The sequence below is a fragment of the Mauremys reevesii genome, linkage group 6 (assembly GCF_016161935.1).
Source record: "Mauremys reevesii isolate NIE-2019 linkage group 6, ASM1616193v1, whole genome shotgun sequence".
NCBI lineage: Eukaryota > Metazoa > Chordata > Testudines > Geoemydidae > Mauremys > Mauremys reevesii.
This window is the reverse complement of record NC_052628.1, coordinates 70,968,114-70,992,748: the sequence shown is the minus strand read 5'-3', so window position 1 is coordinate 70,992,748 and position 24,635 is coordinate 70,968,114. Positions and strand designations below refer to the sequence as shown.

Sequence of the window (24,635 nt, the reverse complement as noted above, 5' to 3'; positions counted from 1 at the left end):
AATTGGCTTGTGAGTTGCTTGTTGGCTAGTTTTTGGCTTGTAGCTTGTTGGTCTTGTAGCAGCTTGTTTCCCCCCCCCCCCCGCCCTTTTTTTTTTGATCAGCTCCTGGCAAGCAGGGGCAAGGAGGGGGAGAGAGTCAGGGGTGCACAGCAGGCCCATCAAAGTCTCAGACTGCACGCTGGGGGCGATCTAGTCACAGAGTGTTGGAGTTCTTAGGGACTGGCTTGTTTTGGCCTTGTTTTAAAATGGGATTAGCTTGATTTTTGGCTTACTGTAAAAGTCGCAGTGCTTATTTACCACGTGAAAGTTGGCAACTGTGCAACTCAGCAGTGCATTTTAATTCACTTAAAACTTATCTTTAAACCCTCAGCATTAATGCAGTCTACCATTCATGACTGAGAACTAAAGACATAGAAAATCTGAAGAAATTTTGTTCTACCATTTCTGAACTGAGGAGCAAAAGTAGTCTGAATCCCCACCACTAACAACTTAAAACAGCTGGATAGATTTTTCTCTAACAAAAAACAAACAGTTTGGGCTAAGACTAAGCATAAAAAACTCCAGAGCAAAAAGAAAATGAGAGACTGTTGAGCAAGAAAGAATAAATTGTGATCGAAACCCAAAAGTAGCCTTCAGTGTAGCAATTGCTGATTGCTTTTTAGACAGTAGCTTCTTAAATATCTGAACAGCAAATACAGTTAAAAATAGGAGTATCAGACAGTTATAAATAATTGATGTTTAACCATATTTTTACACAATAACAAAAGGACTTACCCACTGAAACTGGAACGGACTTCAAGTGTAAGTTCCACATGTGTAATAATGAGCGGTTTTGAGTGTATTCAATTACTATTAAGTAAAATTTTTCAGAGAATCCATTTTTCAGGTTTCCTGTTGAAATTTAAAGTAACAAATTTTTTAGTGCAACATCTAGCATAGCAATAGTTAGCTAATATTTTCCCCTCTCCCACTATATAACTATAGGCACTAGTGCCTTTACAATTAAAAGAGTATAAAGATTCCAAGTAGTCAGCATCTTATACAGAAAATGTTTCTTCTGTTTATTTGGTTGGGTGTTATTTTTTTTGTTCCTCCTCTGAACCTGTTATTGAAAAGTTAAATGAAAATACTATCACTGATACAACACAACAAATTCAAGGGAAGACCACCACCAGCTATATTTAAAATCTTAAATCTATGCAACAACAGCTTTTATTTTATACTGTAGCATACAAAATGCTGATGAGCAGCATTATATTTTCATTTTTCAGGTTGAAAGCATTGTGAATGATACAACTGTATGCTCAGTTTTTAGTCAAATATTATGGATGAAGAAGTGTTAAATGTAGGAACAGTCACTGATTTCTGAGGCACTAGAAAAGAACGGTAGATTCAATTTTATACAAATTATTTACATCTAGTTTACAATTTACTTTTGCTGTAGTAAAGCCAGCAGTCTGCAGACATACCATATCTTACACCTTAGCCCTTTTGGTCTTATTTCTGTAGGCATGCAGTGGATCGATCGATCGATAGATCGATCGATAGATCGATAGAAGTTTAAAAAGGAAGCTGTCAGACTTTTTTAGAACCCTGTGTCCAAAGGAAGGGTTTAGCTGGTTGTAAGAATTGATTGCTCATCAGAAAGGAGTGTTGGAAAGACTTACAGCCACTCCACTTCCTAATGTCCTCTGGCACCATTTCCCTACCTTAACATTAAACATAGGACTCAGCTATCTATTTGCCTTTCATAATACCACAAAGTAATATGGGAAGCTACACATCCTGCATCTCCCAGGACCTGAAAGAGGGCCTACTGTACAAAAGACTACTGTTTTCAACAAGTGCCTCTCTCTGTACTAAAAGCCATCAGTCTTATACAACATTTCCTACAGTATATAAAGGGTACCTTTTGGTAAAATGCTTCCTTGCCTTAGACCAGGGGCTGGCAACCTTTCAAGAGTGGTGTGCCTAGTCTTCATTTATTCATTCTAATTTAAGGTTTCGCATGCCAGTAATACATTTTAATGTTTTTAGAAGGTCTCTTTCTAGATGTCTATAATATATAACTAAACTATTGTTATATGTAAAGTAAATAAGGTTTTTAAAATGTTTAAGAAGCTTCATTTAAAATTAAAATACAACGCAGAGCCCCCCGGACTGATGGCCAGGACCTGGGCAGTGTGAGTGCCACTGAAAATCAGCTCACGTGCCGCCTTTGGCACGCATGCCAGAGGTTGCCTACTCCTGCCTTAAACCCTTAGTCTCTTTCCTCAAGGAAGAGGAAAGTAGTTTGTGTTCTATTTGTAATTTTGTTCCATTCATTTGAACTTGTATTCCAATAAAATCAAGCAGATCTTTGGCCTCAGAATATAACTGAAGTGTAAAAAGTCATTATATCCAAACAAATCAATAACCCTTTGATACATTCTTCACCATCTTACTGAATTAAACAGTTAATACTGCTTTACCAGAGTCTGATAAACAGTTGTTCTTTTCAGGTATTTTCTCCTCATTGTTATTCAAAATGAAGTCTTCTTGAAAAACATGAAGTAACTGTGTTTTTCTGCCATGCTAAATAAAAAGACAAATAGTAAATAAATGAAGAGAGACATGGAATTTCTTATTTCTAAGTTGATATCATTAAAAAATTGACAGGACCAAGCAAAATAATGAATTTTGAATAAAATGTATCTGCGATACCTACAATGCTCTCTGCATATGGGCAAAGGTCAGGTAGTTGGGGGTAGTTTGTACATTTCAAACAGTACTGGTTTCATCATCAGTGAACATGGAAAGTTACAGATGTAATGCTCAATTTTAATGCCTTTTTAAATCAAGTAAATGAATGTTCTTCTCCACCATAAAATGTGTGCAGAAAAAAATCTCTTACTTACAAGCTCTGTAATAGCATCCAACTCTACAATGCACCCTGGCCTTGCAGTAGACTGTTGACTTATGATGTTAAAAACTTCACCAACATATTTCTGTAAAAATACAGTAATCAAGCAATATTAAAGTATTTTGTTTTTAGTTCAACTACTAAAGTTGATTAAAATATTACCTGATGTCTGACATTTTCATTTTGGCATAGTGTTATTTATTTATTTGTGGTTCGCTTATTCAAAGTCAGGGTTGAAAGAAGTTCAGTTTAATAAAGTGAGATTTATTAAAGCCAAAGAGATTTGTTTACATTCTATGGAAGTCTCCAGAGACTCAGAACTTTTACAGAACTCTTACTGCTAGGCACTTGGTTTTAATTCTGTACCAACAGTACACACAATTAAGATTATAACTAATTTACAATGTTATGGGAATTTAAGTAAAGCAGTTCCATGAGGACACAATAGGAGTTAAGAATGTTAACACCACTAAAGTGCCACAGAATCTTTAAAGGCCTCACATGAAAGATGCCTCCTTGCACTAGGCTGACACACCAGTTCAGTACTGACTCAGAGGAAAATGCCACTTATTGAATCATCAAAACTACTTCTTACAGCATTAGGTGTTTCTTGGAGATTTTCCAGCCAAGTAGTAGTGACTTGGCTCAACAATGCTGAGCTTTGGAGATCTGACATCACAATGGAGTATGGCTGCAATGTTGTAAGATTCTATTATACTTGCAGATTGACTTTACAACAGAGATATACTTTGCAGAGTTCTTAGTGTTCTTCAGTTACCAAGTCTGACAAACCGATTTATGAGTTATAATGATGATGTAATTTACATGTTTAAGTAAAGTTAAGTTTTTACTTACAGAAATTTCAGGATTGGATAGCTCACACAAAAGCTTTTTAGCATCTATTACAGCCTGATATAATCTCAGATACTGTCCATCACTTGCCACAAAGCAAGCACTTGGAGAATTGCAGTATGCACCTGAAAAGTATTTATGAACAATCAATTCAATATTTAAGTGAATACATACTAGCTCCTTCCCTATTTTTGGCAAGAAGCAAATTACAATTTATTATTAAAGACAAACAAAACAGAAGAAAGGAGAACTTACTTCTCATTGATCTAATTTGTACTTAGATATTTATTAATAAACGTGTTCATATTCAAGAAATATGAAGATTTAATACTGAACTTCACCAAAAGGAAACTAGACTCCAATCTGCCTATTGAAGGAGACACTACCCTCAAGAATAGTACTCTCCTTGTCTGTATTAATATTTTTCAACCCCAACCCACTAACATTAACATTCTAATGCATTTTTTTAAAACATGTTATTTAGACCTAAGATTTTAAAATGAAGGGCAGTGACCTTCTCCTGAATTTGTAAAACATATCTATAGTGCCTTATAAATAAGAGGGCAGAAAATATCCAGTGGCTTTTTTTAAGCTTACCAAAATTAAGGGGACATTTTTCTTAAATTTTAGTCTAGGTTACCTTTCAGAAAATCCACACTTTGGAAACGAACCAGAGATAATTTTAAAAAGTCCCATCATTCAGCATATTTAGATTCTCCATACTAGTAGCATATTTTTTTTCTATTCTAGTTGTTTTAAAAACTGAAGATTTTAAGTATTCTAATTAACTCAGAAAACTTACCAAGACAGTAACTGGGTATAAGTGTAGGCAGCCATGCCACATTAGAAAAAGCTGAAACATGGAGAGAATTAATTCGTGCAAGTTCAGAAACTCCTCCAGAAAAGGATAATGGACCAACTGGATCAACTCGCCAAAGAATAAGCTCACTATAAACTGCATTGGGATCCTGGGACGTTACACTTGTAGTGCCTCTATTCTGAGATCTTAAAGGTGACTCTCCAGAATTTGAAGTATCATTTGTCTGTTTTGTGCTGTCAACATCTGGTGATCTCAAAGCATTATGATGAGAAGTTGTCAGCAGCAAAGGTAACACTGAATGACAAGCCAAGTCATTAAGATGAAAACGGTGACCACAATATCGAGATTTATGTGAAATACTGAGCACAGTAGAAAAAGCAGATTCCTCTGCAAAACTAACTAGCCACTGGTTTAAAGATCCATCTGCATGTTTTGAAATCATCATAACATTGGGGGTGAAGATACTTAATTTTAAACTGTTAGTTGATTTATTGTGGGCAGAAGAGATAAGCATAGATGAGGAACGAGTAAGACCAAGGGGCTTCTGTTTGCCTTGTTGAATAGCGAGATCAACGTTCTTGGTGCAGGCATACATCACTATACTTCTGCAAAGAGAATTTGCATCACCTGTTGGAAATGCTACTGGAATTCTTGAAACAAAAGACACCTAGAGTTAAAGGGGGAAAATAATATGTATTAGAACAAATAAAGAGGATATTAATGTTCTCATTGAATAATAAATATATATTTGAATCCAGAAAAGCCGTAATACCTGCACCTGGCGAAACATACCAGGCTGATATTCATCTAGCCAGTCCACATGCCATACCAGCAACGAACCATCCATGGGATGAATACTGAATAGCATGTCCGCATTTTTGCTCCACTCAGACAATAGTATTTCAATCTCATGATCAATAATAGCAGAAGATAAAGGAACAAAGCCAGAATTTGGAACAGTTTTCTCACTACCCAGTTCTTTCTTCTCTTGATTTCCTTTTTGCTCTTCTCCACTATCATCAGCTTCTGGCAGAAGAACACACATATAAAGTAAAGAAACCCATGAATGAAAGCTACATTTGGAAATTAAAAAATTGTATAGGCAACATTGCTTGGTTATTCAAAACTTCCTTTTAAGCCTCTTCTAAACCATTCATACAAACATGGATTTAAAAAATTGAAAGGATAATGATTTAATCTCTAAACCAAGTTAATGCTACATAATTGAATATATTTCTGTATCTGACTGAGAAAAGTGTAATAAGTTATATTATGTACATCAAGCTATTTTACAACACCTTCTTACACATCTGCCAAAAAAGGTATGATTAAACATGGATTGGTAATTATACCAAACGGAATTAAGCTGACCTTAACTCTCTGATAGCATTTTAAAAAACAAGTTTTATTAGATTATTCATGAAAGTACAGAAAATGATTTTTTTTTAACCCCAGAATCTGGAAATTCAGAGGGGTTCAGGAATAAATGCACCAAATTCCTTCCAACTGGCTTCACGTATCCCCAAAACTTGCCATTTAAATAAAAGTGACCAAGTTATGAACACAGATAATCAAAGTAGCAATTTTAGAAGCATAAAAACTGTACAGTTCTTAATATTTTTTAAGACCAGGCTTCAGGCTTTGTGAATATTACAAAAATTAAGGTCAACACGTTGTCCCGAGTTTTCAAAATGGCAATGAAAAGAGTTTTTTAAAACACTCTATTGCAGAGATTACTAAAACACTCGCTGCATTTTGCTAGCACAAGAGCCAGAAAATAAAAGACCCATTTTTTAATTAAGGCAAATTATGAAAACAATCATGAAAGTACATTTTTAAATGTTCAGTTTAAAAAAAAGTTATGTTGACAGAAGTGTCTCTTGAAAAGCTTCATTTTTAAGTTTTGCCTGCAGCAATCTGCTGCATAAAGAGGAATATAGATGGAATAATGCACAGCTTTTATGTAACCTCGACTCCAAATATTTGGAGCCAGAACAACTACTTTAAAGAATAAAGTTCCAACATTCTGCAGTGTTCAGGCTTGCATCCCATAAGTGGAAGTGTGCAGAAGTCTCCTGAAGGTGTCTGAAATTTCAAACAGCCTCGTAGCTTGAAAAAACCCAACAACCTCAAAACTAAAGACCTATGCTTTTAGAAACAGTCAGATGAATTCCCCATATTCCCGGATGGATTCAGTCACAACAGTGAGTACTGGCCACTTTACACATTAAACCACACTTCACTTATCACACCTACCCTATTTCTAGCTGGCAGGCGTCTATAGCACAAAAGCACCATACACCGTTGCCATTAGATGACTATAATTGGCATTATCAGCAAAAAGGCAAAGAATGAAAAAGCACAAAGCTTGAACTACCCTCTCCCCACTACAGGTGATCCATTCAAAACAGCATAAGTATAGTAGAGTACAGAAACCTGTATTAGCACTAGATCACATCTGTTCTGTGGTTAGAGAGATAGGTTCCGTTGCCAGGCCTGCCAATCAGCTTCTTATTCAGGGTGAGAGAGAAACAGGCCCATGTGAATAAAGCTTGGGGCACAAACTTCAATTTTCTTTAGTAGGTATAAGATTTAATCCTTCTTAGCTTAAGTAGAACTTTATATTAACGCAATCTAAACTGGCTCTAGGTCTAGGCCCTGTCACTAAGAGCAAGGTGACCCTTCACCCAGTTAAGCCTTAAACTCCTGGCTCCCCAATTCCTTGATGGTAAAACAAAAACCTAAATGGGCAGATACAGAGGTGCTCCAAAGTTTATTTTAAGAAACATGTGGTCCTCATCAGACCATAAATCACATCTTGTAATGTGTAATGGCCTAATGAACCCAAAACAGTGCACCACCAACTATTACCCCAAAAGGGATTGGGGGGGTAGGGGGAAGAGGCGGTCAGGACACTGAGATACTTCCACTAAGTTATGTCCCATTTATCCCTGTGCTTTTATGATTTTGGAGTACACATGCTTGTGGTCTAGTGATAGATATTGCAACAGAACTACCACTATTTCCAAACTGACCAACAATTGGATTACGTTAATTGGGTTGCAGGACCTGCGATGCACTGATCTGCTCAGAAGTCTTCTGGAGAATTGTCATGAGGTACTGCGAGCTAGAATTAAGAACACAAGGACAGCCACACTGGGTCAGACCAATGGTTTATCTAGCCCAGTCATCTTTCTTCGGACAGTAGTTGGTGCCAGATGCTTCAGATGGAACAAACAGAACAAGTGATCCATCTTGTTGTCGTGTCCCAGCTTCTAATAGTCAGAGGTTTAGGGACACCCAGAGCTTGGGGTTGCATCCCTGACCATCTTGGCTAATAGCCATTGATGGACCTATCCTCCATGAACTTATCTAATGTTTTTTTGAACCCATTTATACTTTTGGGCTTCTCAACACCCCCTGGCAAGGAGTCCCACAAGTGGATTATGCACTGTGTGAAGAAGTACTTCCTTTTATTGGCTTTAAACCTGCTGCCTATCAATTTCATAGGATAACTCCTGATTCTCATGTTACATGAAGGGGTAACTAAAAATTCCTTATTCACTTTCTCCACACCATTCATGATTTTTAGCACTATCATATCCCTCCCAAAGTCGTTTCTTTTCTATGCTGAACAGTCTGAAGCCTTTTTAATCTCTCCTCATATGGAGGTTGTTCCATACCCCTCATCATTTCTATTGCCCTTCTCCTCCCTTTTCCAATTCTACTATATCTTTTATAAGATGTAGCCACCAAAACTGCATGCAATATTCAAGGTATGGACATATCAGATTTATGTAATGGCATTATGAGGTTTTCAGTCTTATTTATCCCTTTCCTAATGGTTCCTAACATGGTTAGCTTTTTTTTGATGGCCACTGCACATTGAGCAGATGTTTTCAGAGAACTATTCACAGTGACTCCAAGATCTCTTTCTTGAGTGGTAATAGGTAATTTAGACACCATCATTGTGGATGTATAGTTGGTATAATATTTTCCCATGTGCATTATTGCGTACTTATGAACATGGAATTTCATCTGCCATTTTCTTGCCCAGTCACACAGTTTTGTGAGATCCCTTTAACTTTTCACAGTCAACTTTGAACTTAACTATTTTCAGTAATTTTGTATTATCTGCAAACATTGCCACCTTGCTGTTTACCCCCTTTTCCAGATCGGTTATGATGATGTTGAGCAGCACTGGTCCCAGTACAAGTCCTTAGAAGACCTCACTATTTACCTCTCTCCTCTGTAAAAACTGACCATTTATTCCTACCCTTTGTTTCCTGTCTTTTAACCAGTTACTGATCCATGCCAGGATCTTCCCTCTTATCCCATGACTGCTTAGTTTCCTTAAGAGCCTTTGGTGTGGGGGTCCTTTGTTTTCTGAAAGTCCAAGATGACTATATACACTGATGACCCTTGTCCAGATCTTTGACACACACCAAAGCTGGGTTTACCAGCCTATAATTGCCAGGATGGCCTCTGGAGCCATTTAAAAATTGGCGTTACATTAGCTATCCTCCAGTCATCTGGTACAGAGATTGATTTAAGTGATAGGTCACCTTGCAACCTTAAAGGTCAAGGTAAGTGTGGAAGAAGGTCTTATTCTTGGGCCACCAGAACACCAAGAAAGTATGCTGCCCTTGCTTTCCCTAGGTTGGTTCTAAGGAAAGAGGAGCCCAAGATTACGCCAGGCTATGTCAGCCTGACCAGCCAAGTGGCCAGAAGAAGCCCGCAGGCCAGTGTGACGTACTAACCAGAGACATCACATGGTCCCCTGAACTGCACTCCTGACTCAGAAGACCACTCAAGCTGAAGAGTCACTCCTTTTATTCTTGTTAACCAACTTTTTTTGTAATTTGTTACTGGATTAATGATAGCATTCAAATCATGCCTGGAAAGCAACCAAGTGATAGCAAGAGTGCAAGATCAGTTCGTAAGCGAAAAAAGATTGATTTAGAGCAGAAAATGTTGTAGTTTGTTTTTTATGCTTGCACAATATACGTTTCCAACTTACATAAAATTCGGGTTACGCAATGTTTTCAGAATGGAATGATTGCATAAGTCGAGGCGCGTCTGTATTAATTAATTTAAACATTTGGTTTACCCAACAAAATTACAGCACATTATAAAGAATAGAAACATATCCAAGATATGCATTTTACCTTCATCTGATTTGCCATCCAACTGATTTGACTCTTCAGTGCTGGTCTCTGAAGAATGCTGCTCAAAGCTCTTTTTAAGATGCTGCAAAAATACTTCTATGGAGAGGGTAAAATGTAGTTCTTTATTGTTCAGCCAGTGCACTACAAATGGCCCACTTTTCTCTTCATTCTCACTGAGACTCAGAGACGTGATAGAAGGGAGTAGAGGAATGTCTGCAATGCCAAGAAGTTAATGTGATTTCCAAAAGAGGAAGAGGTAGTAGTAATGTGTTTTTTCCCGTACCAGTGAAAAAGGCAAAAGTTATACAGCCACGTGCAAGCCTAGCCCTGCTTCACCTGAGGGATTCTACCACCATCCCCTCTGCCAGATATTCTGCTCCCAAAGGCCCTATATGTCATGGTTTACACCAATGGAAGCCACCAGAGATCTCAGGTGATTTTAGCCCACTGTACACTGTGTTTTGTAGAGTAGAGATTTCACAAATATTTACCCATCTCCAATCCTTTACACTATTTGCCAGGGTACCACTATTACACATGCAACAAACACAAGTAAATGATACAAACAAGTTTCAGATGGGTATATAATTTTGTACCATCTGAAATATAGGATGCAAGAGTGCAGCCACTTGTGATGTGCTGAGAATTCTAAATGGTGCACCTGGCAGCAGCAGGCTCTTCTTATATGTAACCCACACCTACAAGTTCTCCCATACTCCCATTTTATGCAGCAGTACAATGTGCTGAGGCAGCTATAAATTCAACATCCTGTCAGACAAAGCATTTTTGAGTGCAAATATGTTCTTTCTCCATGAAAATTGGTACTGCCTTTAAACTGCTCAAGCAGGTAGTTATGCCAGGACCACAACAAGGAAATAGAGAACAAAGAAATATAGGAAGAATGAGGGATATGGAGGAGAGCACACAGGGAATAAAATTATGAAAAGAGAAATACGGAAGCAGACACAAGAAATCTCAATTCTTCCAGAATAAGCTTCTCTTGTTAGTTAACCACAGAGGGCCAGCTCTCAAGATGATCCATCTGGCATTAAGATGAGTTACAAGGGAGAATTAAAATTAGGTTAAGAAAGGAACATACCAAACAAGAACATGATGTGCAGGCTGACTTTTGACATTCGTATACATTTACTGAACTTTCAATATTTTTTACAGTATTTTTTAAAGGAACCCTCTTTCCCCACCTTTGCACGCTAAAATGTATTATTAAAAAGTCTGTCAAATGGAGTATTGTCTCTTCTTTCACTCTAGCTTTTATTCTGAATCAGCTGTAATGCTGCTTCTTGTGAGTTTTAACAGTACGCACTAGGACTTTACTAATGATTTCTAAGGAGTTCAAATCCTCCCTTCCTTCCTCCAGTTAAATACTATCATTTCTAGCCACCTTAATTTGTAATCACAGCATGCTCCACAATTACACTTACCCTCCTTTGTAAATGATTTTAAGATCTATGAGTGAAGAGGGCTATGTAACAGCTACATATCATTAGTAAGCCTTATGTGGTTTCATGATAAAAATGCTTATAAGTGTACACACCCTATATTACACACATGAAAAATTATTAAAAGAATATTAAAATTGTAATGCTAAGCACTCAAAAATGAAGAAGTACAATAACTCCTCACTTAACATTGTAGTTATGTTCCTGAAAAATGCGACCTCAAGTGAAACCATGTTAAGCGAATCCAATTTCCCCATAAGAATGAATGTAAGGGGAGGGTTAAGTTCCAGGGAATTTTTTTTGCCATACAGTACAGTACTATAGTGGGGAGGTGCCCCTGCCTTACCCCACACAGGCACAGCCCACTAGCACAGGAGACAATGTGGCAATCAAGGAGGCTGAAGGTGCTGTAGGCTAGGAGAAGCACGTTGCGCAGCAGCAGCTCCCTCTACTCTGCAAGCACCAGGGGCGGGGGCTCAACCCTCGGCCCGCCCACACCCCCTCTTCCCCCAAGCCCCCACCCTTAACACACCTCTTCTTTCTCCCCTCTCTTCCCCCTCTACTCTGCACACCACGTCCGTGCTCCTCCCCCCTCTCTTCTGCCAACAGCAATCAGCTGACTTGCAGCGTTCAGGAGGGAGGAGAGAGGACACAATGCGCAGGCTCCCCCCTTCCTCATGAACACCGCAGGCCAGCTGATTGCCGCAGGCAGAAGGTGGGGGAGGAGGGAGAAGGCGCTGATCTGTGGGATCTGCTGGCGGGCGGGAGATGCTGGGAGGGGTAGGGGAGCTGATAGGGGGCTGCCAGCTGCGGACAAAGCAGGCAGCCAAACAACGTTATAGCGAAGCATTGCACAACTTTAAACGGAGCATGTTCTGTAATGGAGCAGGGACGTAAGATTGAAACAACGTTAAGTGAGAGACCGTTAAGTGGGGAGTTACTGTACCAGAATTAAGGTTTCCTCTGCAATCTTTATTTGGACCCACTGTACACATGCATTGTAATACTGTAACATGATCACATACCACTGTTTTTTCCCCTGCACACACACACCTGCATTATTCAGGACACAAGATGGAACTGCTCTGGGATAGCCATTAATTGTAGGTTGCTCATTTTCTGGGTGTCCGACTTGAGACATGAGGGTCTGATTTGCAGAAGTGCTGAGAACTCACAGCTGATATCAAAGCTGTGCTTTGAACATGTAAAAGGCCATATAATGCTAAGTACTATGAAAAAACCAAGTCCTAGAGTCTCAAATTGGGCACCCAAAAATGAGTGGATACTTTTGACCTTAATCTGTCAGTTCCCCATCTGTAAAATGGAGATAATACACCCTCACCTCACAGCGTTGTTGTGAAGTACTCCAATAGTATGGCAATGAGCACCAAAGAAAGCCATGAGGAATTGGTAATTCTGTCTTCAGAGCAGGATTTAAATAGTGTGCAATGAATACACACAGGATCACATATTAAACCATGAGCAGAAAACAGAATATTGAATAGTTGTTCTTTAAATCAGCACCATCCATCCTGTGCACTGAATGAGGCAGAGGTCCTGTGCTCAGATAAATAAAGTCCATCAGAATATATACAGGGAGGCAAATTAAGGTTACACAGAGAAAAGTCTGTATTGCATTCTTGTATCATACATCGTAACTGCTCATAATTACCTGTGGCTGGGTTGATGCTGGCAGCAATATGAAAGTGACAGAGTGCATTTGCATGCAAAGGAGTGTTCCTATGAACTTCATGAGGATCTTGCTGATGTGGGGAATATCCAGTATGTGCTATGAGAGCAAGTGACCTTCTCCTTCCTCGTCGAAAGGGCCTTAGATTTAACTGTGTGGAGAATAAGTCATTTTTATTTTGTTTCCAAAGGAAAAAAGGAGGATTTAATCTATACATTATTTTCTAGAAAAGAAAGCGTGTGAAATTCTAACCTAAAGGAAGTAGCTTTTACAGTTAAAAAGTGCACTGGTGAATTTACCAACTGTATTGTTCATAATGTATCTTCCATAGAAAAGGGACTACATAGTAAAGGATGTTAATGTCTTTAGAATCCTGTAGAAAGCTTGTATGTACACAGTGTTGCCTTGAATAGGCGTAGTAAAATTCAGAGAGCATAGTAAAATTCAGTACAGCCTTTATGCTCAGACCAAATCAAATGCTGTGTCCTATAGCATTTTTTCAAGTGGAACACAAACCATGAACATTCAAGTTATTAAAAAAATACTGAATTGGCTACTATCACCAAGTCTCCATGGTTGGATCAATACTTCATTTTCGACCCCATAAGCACAATCTCAGACTCAGACTTTAAAGCCAAGGAAGGACTATCATGATCAACTAGTCTGACCTCCTGCATACTGCAGATCACAGAACCTTGCCAACCCACTCCTGTAATAAGCCCATAACCACTAGCTGAGTTACAGAGGTCCTCAAATCTTGATTTAAAAGACTTCAAGTTACAGAGAATCCACCATTTATTCTAACTCAAATCAGCAAACGACCCGTGTCCCATGCAGCAGAGGAAGGCAAAACAAAAAATGAAAAACAGGGTGTCTGCCAATCTGACCTGGGGAAAAATTCCTTCCTGACCCCAAATATGACCATCACTTAGCATGCAAGACCAACCAGCTAGACACCTGGGAAAGAATTCTCGGTAGTAACTCAGAGCTCTGTCCATCTAGTGTCCCATCTCCAGCTGTTGGAGATACTTGCTAATAGCAGTCAAGGATGGGCCATGTGTCGTTGTAGGCAACCTCACCATATGACTCCTCCATAGCTTATCAAGATCAGTCTTGAAAAAAGTTAGGTTTTTTGCCCCTACTACTCCTAGAAGGCTGCTCCAGAATTTCACTCCTGATGGTTAGAAACGAGCGTCTAATTTCAAGCCTAAAAATGTTGTTGATGGCCAGTTCATATCCATTTCTTCTTGTGCCAACACTGGCCCTTATCTTAAATAATTCCTCTTCCTCCCTGGTATTTATCCCTCTGATGTATTTATAGAGAGCAATCATATCTCCCGTCAGCCTTCTTTTGGTCAAGATAGACAAACCAAGCTCTTTGAGTCTCCTCTCATAAGGTAGATTCCTTATTCCTTAGATCATTCTAGTAACCCTTCTCTGAACCTATTCCAGTTTGAATTTATTTTCTTTAAACATGCAAGACCAGAACTGCACACAGTATTCCAGATGAGGTCTCACCAGTGCATTGTATAATGATAACAACTCTTCCCTAACTCTACAGGAAATACCTCACCTGATGCATTCTTCAATTGCATCAGCCATTTTTTTTTAAAACAAACAAAAAAACCAAACAGCTACATCATATTGATGGTGGCTCAGTCATCCTGTGATTGACCAACATACCCAGGTCTCTCTCTTCCTCTGTGGCTTCCAACTGGTAACTCCCCAGCTTATAGCAAAAATTCTTGTTGATAGTCCCTAAGTACCTGGCCTTGCACTTTGCACTATTTCATTCCATTTCTATTAAACGAGTTTTCAAGGTCATCCAGATGTTCTTGTATAATATTTCAGTCCTCTTCTATATTGGCAATACCTCCCAACTGTGTGTCATCTGCAAATGTTATTAGCACACTCCAATGTTTTGTGCCAAGGTCATTAATGAAAATGTTAAATAAGATTGGTCCTAAAACCCATCCCTAAGGAACTTCACTAGTAGCCTCCCCTCCAGCCTGACAGTTCATTTTCCGCATGACTCAGTCTTCATTTTAAGCAGTTCCTTATCCACCTTTCAATTCTCATATTAACCTCCATCTCTCCAATTTAACTAATAAATTCCCATGTGGAACTGTATAGAATGCCTTTGTGAAATACAGATAGATTGCATTTACTGGATTTCCTTTGCATGGAAAATCTGTTATCACAAAGGAAGATCAAGTTGGTCTGGCACAATCTACCTTTTGTAAAACCATGTTCTATTTTATCCCAATTATCATTTACTGCTATGCCCATAATTACGCTCTTTCAAAATTTATTTTAAGTCCTTGTGCACAACTGAAGTCAAACTAACAGGCCTGTAGTTTCCTGGATCACTTTTTTTCTCCCCTTTATTAAACATAGGTGCTATATTTGCAATTCTCCAGTCACAGGATACGATCCCAAGTTTACCAAATACTTAAAAATCCTTGCTATTGGGCTATTTCATGTGCCAGTTCCTTTACTATTCTTGAATGGAAATCATCCAACCCTCCTCCTGTCCCCCACCCCAGGTGCCACTGAGTTTGGCTTCCACCTTGGAGGTGGTCATTTCTTCTTCTATATCTTCGTTTCCATTAGCCATGCTAACACTGTCACCAAGTTCCTCATTAAAAATGGAGGCAAAATATTTGCTTAAAGTGTTGTAATTATTTCCTTACTCCCCACCCCCAGCGCCCCGAAAAAAAATCTAGTCAAGTAAGAGTCAAATTTTCATGAGGGACATGGTCACCTATATGATATTGCTGAAGTCAAACTTTCCTATGTACTAGTCACCTTAGTGTTGTTACAATTTAATATTCCATTGGCATGAAAAACTGTACAAGCATTGACAGTGTAAAAGTGTAAAGAAACAAACCTCAGATATCTGTCAGTTCAGATCAAACTAACCAGATTCTGACTACCTTGTATGTTCAGGTTTTATCCTCTCTCAGTTTGTCATTCTTGCTCATTCCTAACTTTGTGGTAGATAGGCTGTTATGTAACATTCTCCCAGTTTTCTCCCTTTTTTTTAAAATGAGAAAAAGTCTTGTCTCTTGCACTCCCTTTGACTTAGAACATATAAGTAGATGGTTTCTCCCCATTTCAAGGTCTCCTTTGGTTACACTGATTACCAACACTGGTTGAATAGCTTTTCTTCTCTGGGCTTGCACTGTGCTGTCTTCTAGTTTCCAGTTCTACGTTATAGTCACCAATTCCAGATTTGGTAAAACTGCTGCTTTAGCATGTGGTAATACCTTGTTTTAGTAAGTTTCTTCTCTGTTGGGGTTATACAGATCCTGCAAAGCTCGTCTTCAGGCATTGGACCAGCCTCCTAGAGTTTCATTATAAGATCTACAGATCTTGAAACTTCAAACTTTCAGACTATCACCCACACCATATCCTCTACTTTATACTCTTCATCTGAGAGACAAAGACCATCCATCAAATCCTACCACTAAGTTTGTGTAGGAGCTGTCTGTCATTAACTTCTCTTCACAAGTATTCAAAGGTACCTTAGGACATCATTTTTACTTAGCACTTTTTCATCTGAGGGAGGCAGGCAGACAAGGACCACTCTCCACAAATACATAAGGCCTTACAGAAAACAGTCTTCTCTAAACCTCAGGCAAGGTAGCAAGAGAGGGAAAAATATAACCTTCTTCCACAATATCACCACTGCTTTATCAAAGAGGCAAGAGAACATCCCACAACTCCTGTGGTAACCAGATAACCCCGATCACAGGTTCTTCTCAAAGCACCATCCTAACTGGGGTTCCATAGCATCTATACCCTAAACGTAAAGCTACTCTATCATACACCATATTTCCCACATTAAACTAAAAATTATGGAGTACTCTACCTCAGTCCTCAGAACATGAGCACTGGTAGATGAGAGAATGAGGAGACTATTTCAAACCTTTTCCTGCTGCCATATATAGGTGTAAGGAGGGATACTATTTTACTTTGTATCTCTCCGCTCCAATGACTTATGGATTTAGTGCAACAATAGCCTTTATCTTCCCAATCATTCATCCTGGTGATTTCTCATGACCTCAAGGAGAGGGTTTTGGCCTTAAGACAAGAGGCAGTGAAACTATCAAGCCACTGTCATTCCTGTAGTGAGGCGGCCTGGCTCCCAGCCGCCCCAGAGAGGGATGAGCCCCTTTGGATGCCAAAGTGGGTGGAGCCACTGGAGCCTGCGCCCGCCCCCCAGAGGTCAGGGTGCAGGACAGGAAGTATAAAAGCCCAGCCCCATGGCTCAGAAGCTGCCTGGCCGCTGGAGAGGCCGGATGCTGGTGACCTAGTCCTGCTGGGGAGATTCCTGCCACCTGTGACCGCCCTGAGGGCTAGCCCTACCCGTTGAGGCTGGATGCCGACCAGACGCCGGAGAAGCCAGTAAGCCTACCGGTGAGAAGGGACCCAGAGGAGCCGCCCAGCTTACCGCTCGCGGAGTACCCTGAGGAGCCCATGGTACTTGATGCCATGGAGGACGCCGATCAAACGCAGGTACTGCTAGAGGGGGCGGTTGGAAGTAGCCCGGGGGCAGCCGACCCTGGTCTGGCTGTGGCACACCCAGAACCGATGTCAGTGTGTTGCAGCCAGGATCCCCACTGACAACGCAGTGGGTCGTCTGCCACTGCTAGGGCCCCGGCCTGGGATGCAGCGGAGTGGGGGGGCCTGCGTCCCCCCTGCCACCCCACTCACGGGTGGCAGACTCCCCCTCGCCCCGACGCTCAGGACTAGGAGCCTGGGCTTTGCTCTTGAACTGTTTGTTTGCTGCCCCGTCCCGACACAGGGCCTGGGCTTATTACTGGACTCTCTGCTCAGCCCCTGCCTGAAGGTCTGAGCCCTGACCCAGTTGTTTGCTGCCCGCCCTGACCCAGGGCCAGGGCTTGTTACTGAACTATTTGCTCAGCCCCTGCCGGAAGGCCTGAGCCCTTGACTCTTTTCTGCCCTACCAGGCTAAATCGCCAACTCACCGGACTTGTGTAGTGAGGCGGCCTGGCTCCCAGACGCCCCAGAGAGGGGCGACCCCAACAACACACGCCTACAGTCCCCTTTGCCCAAAGATGTCCAAGGTGGGCTGTTTGCAAGGAATTGTGACTGGGACTGACATGTTCTAGCACAACTGACAGATTTCAAGAGAACTCAAACTTCTTCTGTATTTTAAATGTCTTTACTCGATATATTGTCTCTCCATTTATGTGACTAATACCCTCAGATGCCAAACTTCATCTGCAACTATTGGCTTTTTCTTTAAATAGCTCATTTTCAAAGCTAACATGCATACTGGAAGGCATATTAGCTGAAACAATTAACTTTAAGAGAATACTGCAGCTTGTTCAACAAAACAAGTTTTACTTCATTTTAAACATTCACATCAGACACGTAACTCTAAAAGTTACTCAAACCTGTTTTTTAAAACACTCTTTCCGAAGAAATTATAAAAACATGAATTATTCTCAGAATATATTCAGCAAATATTTTTTTAATAAATACAAAAAAGATGTGGTTTGTAAGCAGACGAAGTACTATCCAAAAGTTCTCACCTCTAAAGCATTTTGCATTCGTTCTTTACTAGAAGCATTTCTTTTGAAGTTATTGGTTAAGTTCACTGGTTCAGTCCAATGGTTGTATCCGCCAGCACATGATAAACTATCATTGGGTAACAAAGTCTCTGCCCAGAGACGGCATACGTTATCCTTGCAGCAAGTCAGCAGTACATTGCATACAGCACCACTGAAAGAAAGTTTTAGCCAGATTGGAAAAAAAAAGTTATATTCTGAGCATCCAAATACCCACATAAAACAATGAAAGGTAAGAACTTAAGTATAAATTTCCAGAATTATGCATGACACTATGCCTTAGGTAGCATATAAAAAAATTACAAAACAAAGTTCTTTAATTAACCTGATAAATACCCCCAGAAAAATAGGTGAAACTTTGGAACCTGAAATTGACTTAATGGTGCAACTATTTTAAATATTAGACGTTTAGTGAACAATCATGAATACAGCACTGGTATGTGCTTTCCACCACCTCAAACTTGCAGTTATGTAACTATGCAATACTGGATCTTTGGTTCCAGCATACAAAAACTAGCCATTTGGATGGAAAAAGTGAACTGTATTTTATCATTTTTTGTTCTTTGAAGCATTCTACAAATACTAATAATCCTTAGCATTCCCTTGTAAGCTAGGTATCCTCATTTTACAGATATGGAAATTTGGACATAGATAAGTTTGTTCAAAAGTATGGCTAAAGTCATACAGCATGATTATACAATAGACAGGACTATATAATAAGTTCTTTGTGACCAATTCTATGCTTATTTCTCTAAACATTATTTGCATTATAATAGCATCAAGAAATCCCAATCAAGATCAGAACTCCATTGTGCTAGGCACTATAAAAATTAGACAGAGATTCAAGTTCCCTTCCCAGACAATCTTACAATTTCGTTTAAGACAAGACACTACAAGGGGATGTAACAAATGATGGTTATATATCTAGTTGTGGGCATAATTTTGTGATCCCATGCAAGAGTTGCTAGGGAAATGGTAATAGGTATTGTTTTGTGTACACTCTCACACACACACACCTTAAAAATTATCAGATGGTAAATTCCTGTTGGCATGATAGTAAAGATGAATTTGACAAGGTAGTAGCTTTGTGGAGGACATTCAGTATATAAGAGGTGGTACACTATGTATGTGGAATTCAAGTGGGCAGTCAAGGCTGGCATTCTTAGAGCACAGGAAGTGGAGGGCAACATAATACAGAATAAGTAAGAAGCACACAGTTGTGAAGGGCCTTAAGCTGCTGCAGTTGCACTCACTGATAACTGACTTAGAGAAATGGGATTCAAAGAAAGCCAATTAGCAGATGACAGCAAAGATTGTTAATTTAATAAATGCTTTGTATGACAAGTCTGTGTGCTGTATCTGGACAGACACTAGAGAGACAGAATGGTTTAAGATTGTTCCTGGCGTAAGGCAGGCCCACTTACCATCCCCACATCTTTTCTGCATTCTCACAGATTTTATGATGAGAAGGGCAGTAACTGCTGCTGAAGACACTAGTATTGTTTGGGCAGGAGAAGCTGTAAGACTTATATTTTGCACATAATAGTCATATTGGAGACCAGCTTGGATTGAATGAAAAGATTATTTGTGAACATAAAAGCATAAGGTGCTAAAGTGGGACTTTATATCAGTATGCAGAATACCAAGCCCATAGTGATAGAAGAAAACGATGTCAACACTGGTGGACGTGTGATTGATGAGCAAGAGTACAACAGAGTCAATTACTTTGTTTACCTTGGAAGTACAGTATCGGTTAATAACCAGCTCACTGAAGTAGTAAAGGCAAGAACTGGAAAGCCTGTAGATCATTTCCCCATTTGCCAAACATCAAGAAGAGTAAGAAGATAAATCTACATGCTAAACTGAGATTATACAACTTGGAAACATGTTAGATGGTAGAAATACACAACAGGACGCTGAAAGCATCCCACCAGTGTTGTTTAAAAAGCATCCCAGGAATGCTTTGGAGAGATCACGTAACCAAGGTGGAAGTGCTGCTCCACACAGGTCAGTAAGAAATCTGCTCACTCAGTAGACAGACAGACATATCTTACAACACAGGCCACAGGATATCTCCCAAATAATTCCTAGAGCATATGTTTTAGAAAAACAACCGCTCTTGATTTAAAAATTGACAGTGATGGACAATCCACCATAAACCTGGGTAAATTGTTCCAATAATTAATTACTCTCACCATTAAAAATGTACACCTTATTTCCAGTCTCAATTTATTTAGTTTCAGCTTCCAGCCACTGGATTGTGTTGTACCTTTCTTTACTTAAAAAGAAGAGCTTATTATTAACTACTTGTTCCCCCATGTGGATACTTAAACTGTAATCAACTCATCCCTTACTGTTTCTTCACTGAGCTCATCGAGTCTAAGGCGTGTTTTCTAACACTTTAATAATTTGCGTGGCTCTTCTCTGTACCCTCTCCAATTTATCAGCATTCTTCTTCAATTGTGGACACCAGAACTGGACAAAATATTCTAGCAATGATCACACGTGACCAATATAGATGTAAAATGACCTCTAATCCTATGTGAGATTACCCCCCTTTATGCATCCCAGGATTGCATTAGCGCTTTCAGTCATACTGTCACACTGGGAGCTCATGTTCATCTGATTATCTAGGGCTCTATGAAATCTGTGTTAATGAGAGCATGGACAGAATCAAAACATTAATGCAGAATCCTGCTCTCCCCAGCACTAAGACAGCAGCAGGCAGGCAGGGCAGGCTGCATGGCTGTGCTACGTGGAGCCGCACATAAGAGAGTCAAGCTGCTCTGGATCAGGAGCCTCCTGATCTGCTGTCCAGAGCCTAGGGGAGGTGGGCTGATGTCAGGGTGTCCCTCCTTCCCCTGCCAGTGTACCCAGTCTCTGCTGAGCTGGGGTGGAGGACAGGGGAGTGCCTGTCTGTGCACCAGCCTCTGGTTCAGGCGGGGTTGCTGCCAGCTGAACAAGTATTCAGGCTGGTGAGTGTGTTGCTTAGAGACACAGCATGCCGACACAGACTCCCTGCCTCCCTCCCCCCATCTCTATGGACTTCTTGTGTTACTGTTCATCCATGTCAGTTTTGTCATATTACAGAGTGCTACTTTAAAAAGTGATTTAAAATGTGTTACTTTAACCGTATACTGAATATCTGCAGAATATTCTGTTTAAATTGTATGGTTTTTTTTTTGTAAAAACAGTTTTTCCCATTGCAATCCAATTCTGAACTTTTTTTATGCATTTATAGTAAGGCTACTTAGTTGTTGTTAATGAATCAAATGATTTTTTATAAAAAAACCCATAAAAATGGAATTCATTTTTTTTAAATGGAAAAAAAATGAAATCAGAAAATGCAAAATTAAACATATTTCATAGGGCCCTAATTATCCACCACAGCCCTCAAATCTTTGTCATAGTCACTCCTAACCAGGATAGTCTCCCAACCTGTAATTCTACATTCTTTGTTCGTAAATGTATCCATTTACATTTAGGTATATTAAAATGCATACTGTTTGATACAGACAGAAGGAAACTGGGGTTCAGTGTGAATGACCATTTTATTTAGGTCCTAACATGTCTGTCACCATGATATGTTAGGTCTTCGGGACAGGATTTTGATTTTGTACTGGATACTCAAGTAAATGGAGAACCAGTGGAGATCGTTCACACCACAATGAGATAACAGCATTTGCATATATGAGCAAGAAGCCATGCACAAATGTGAGTTTTGTTATAATCGGATTCTGGAAGACCATAAAGAGAGGAGGTGCAATAATAAAATGCACAAATGGCTATTTAGATAGAGTGCTTAATTACTGTTGGATACAAACTGTACTGCAGAAGTCAGAACATTCTCCAGGTCTGCTTGTTAAGACCGAAGTAGGGTTAATTTTGTTAGCCTCTGGACCAAAAGATGAGATTCCCGTCCAGAGCTAAATGCAAAACCTCTCTCTCTTCACCCGGGGCTTTCCCACCCTTACATCTTAAAAAAATAAAATAAAATAAAAATACAAGTCTGCCTTTTGCTGGCAGGGTAATAGGAAATAACTTTTTACTCATAGGAAGTGCTCAAACTGTGGTAAACAGAACATAAAAGAACCTTGACAGAATGTACAGTATAAACATGAGGTATGTGAGGGAGCTCATGGTACATACAGAAGTAACAGAGCAGCCACAATTTAGTATTGTTGAATTAGCACAGTAGGAAACTGGATTTAAACCAAGGTCTCCAGAGAAGAGCAGCTAGGGTAGTTTTAAAAAAAAGCCTATTACAAACGTTGGAAGGAAAGTTTATCAGGTAATGAACAACAATTTACAGATATCAAGCAATTAAGCTACTGACCGTGGCATATATTTGCTTGTCTTCCTCCATGAAAATCCATTTACAGATCGAGGATGGGCCAAGTAAACAAATGAAAAATCAACCTCTTGTGCTTGTTTTTGTGGACTTGAACTTTGAGGTGTTACTCCTGATCGCCAACTATCGGTATTATACCACACTTTTACAAGACAGTCGTCCTGAGCAGAAAGTAGAAAAACAAAAGAAAGTTAATCCTAATAGAAATTCCAAGGTAAAGTCAAATTCCAGAATAAAAGTGGGTTTTTTTATTTAAATAGGAATATTTGCATTAAATCCCATTAAACCTATTTAAATTAAATTTTAAATTACAACTTATTAAAATAATTTGAATTAAATAAAATATAATATTCAAACAGTATATTTGCTGCTGAAGTTTCAAAGGAAGTCCAACCACTGAACTGGTAGAAGTCACTGGCTAAGCACCTGGAACCAGAGTCTGTTGAAGTGCTAAACAAGCTTTTGACACCAGTAAAGTCTTATGCAGGTGTAGACAGTATTTTCTTCCTTTCAGTTTATTCCACTAGTTTAGTTCAATTACATGTTGATAAAAAGTTTAAAAACCAGTTGGGAGTTGAAAAAGCAGAAAAAAACGTTTCTCTCTTTCAATGTACAAATAAAAATGAAGGGGGAGGATCAGATCTACTAGTTCTAAAGTCTGGAGGAAATGGTAACCAGTTCAATTCACTAACTACAAATAGTGCTTCTTATGTTTATTAAATCAGTTTCAAACATAACATTTTGATAACTTTTTTTCTTGTATATTCAGCACATTTAAGGTTTATTCAACTAATAAACAAAGGATTTTTAATATTGTGCGTTTTTAATTGAATTGCAAATCTCCAAATGCAGCCTGACACTCATTACAAATAAAAAGTTGATGTAGTAAATAAGTGCATCATTCACCATTTTCTAACACAATAAAATAAAAATACAGAGTATAAATAAATGTAAATTTTACATAACCATTTAAAAATGTATAGGCATAGTGTATTCTCCTAGCTGTCAAGTACTCAGTTATACCAACCATTAAAAGTCAACTTTGTTGGTAAATAAAAAGTCTAAATGTAAAACCAGACTAAAATGGATGTAAAAATCAATAGTTCTCACTCACTAATTCAAATACATGATTTACATCACCACACACTTTGGGAAATTACAGCTGAAAATTTTCAATTAGTTCCCACAGATTCTAGATGATATTAAGTTGGTGCATTTGAAAGCCCCAAATATCGCCTGACAATGCTTTTTACATAGGAGTATCATTTGTCTGGTGGCAGTGAATTCAAGTCACTCAGTAAGCTTTAGGCCTTCCTTGTCTGCCCAATATAAAAATTTTTTCAAAGACCAAATGGTGCTATAGAAATCCTAGATTCTGTCCTAGATGGTGAGAGAATTCCCTTTTAGGGCTACTCTACACTAGATGCGCTAAATCAGTGCAGCTGCACTGCTATAGTACATCTAGTGAAGATACTCTATGCTGACAGGAAAGAGCTCTCCCTTAGGCATAATAAATCCACCTCCGCAAGAGGTGGTAGCTATGTCAGCGGGAGAAGTTCTTCCACCAACATAGCGCAGTTCACACTGGTGCTTAGGGTGGTATAACTTACATCACTCAAGAGGGTGGCTTAGTCACACCCCATAGCGACCTAAGTTATACCAAAGTCATAGTGTAGACTTGGTCTTAGTCAGTCTTGCTCGTGTCAGATCCCCACCTCCTTTTGGTTGTCTGAACATCCTAATGGCAGGGAGTTCCTGGAGGAGCTGCTGAGATATTCTATCATGGTTTCAA

At 39.3% G+C, this 24,635-nt stretch overlaps 1 protein-coding gene across 4 annotated transcripts in view; it reads right to left on the bottom strand.

Annotated features, from left to right (window-relative positions):
* Positions 1 to 24,635, bottom strand: part of DMXL1 (Dmx like 1) — a 152,884-nt gene that overhangs the window by 75,670 nt on the left and 52,579 nt on the right. For all 4 annotated transcript variants that reach the window (XM_039544393.1, XM_039544391.1, XM_039544392.1 and 1 more), the window contains exons 7-16: positions 22,829 to 23,004; positions 18,457 to 18,646; positions 12,875 to 13,043; positions 9,743 to 9,955; positions 5,347 to 5,600; positions 4,557 to 5,241; positions 3,758 to 3,879; positions 2,898 to 2,987; positions 2,472 to 2,574; positions 775 to 891 (exon numbers count right to left, since the gene is read on the bottom strand). In XM_039544393.1, the coding sequence (XP_039400327.1) occupies positions 775 to 891; positions 2,472 to 2,574; positions 2,898 to 2,987; positions 3,758 to 3,879; positions 4,557 to 5,241; positions 5,347 to 5,600; positions 9,743 to 9,955; positions 12,875 to 13,043; positions 18,457 to 18,646; positions 22,829 to 23,004 (2,119 nt within the window). The remainder of the gene's footprint in view (positions 1 to 774; positions 892 to 2,471; positions 2,575 to 2,897; positions 2,988 to 3,757; positions 3,880 to 4,556; positions 5,242 to 5,346; positions 5,601 to 9,742; positions 9,956 to 12,874; positions 13,044 to 18,456; positions 18,647 to 22,828; positions 23,005 to 24,635) is intronic.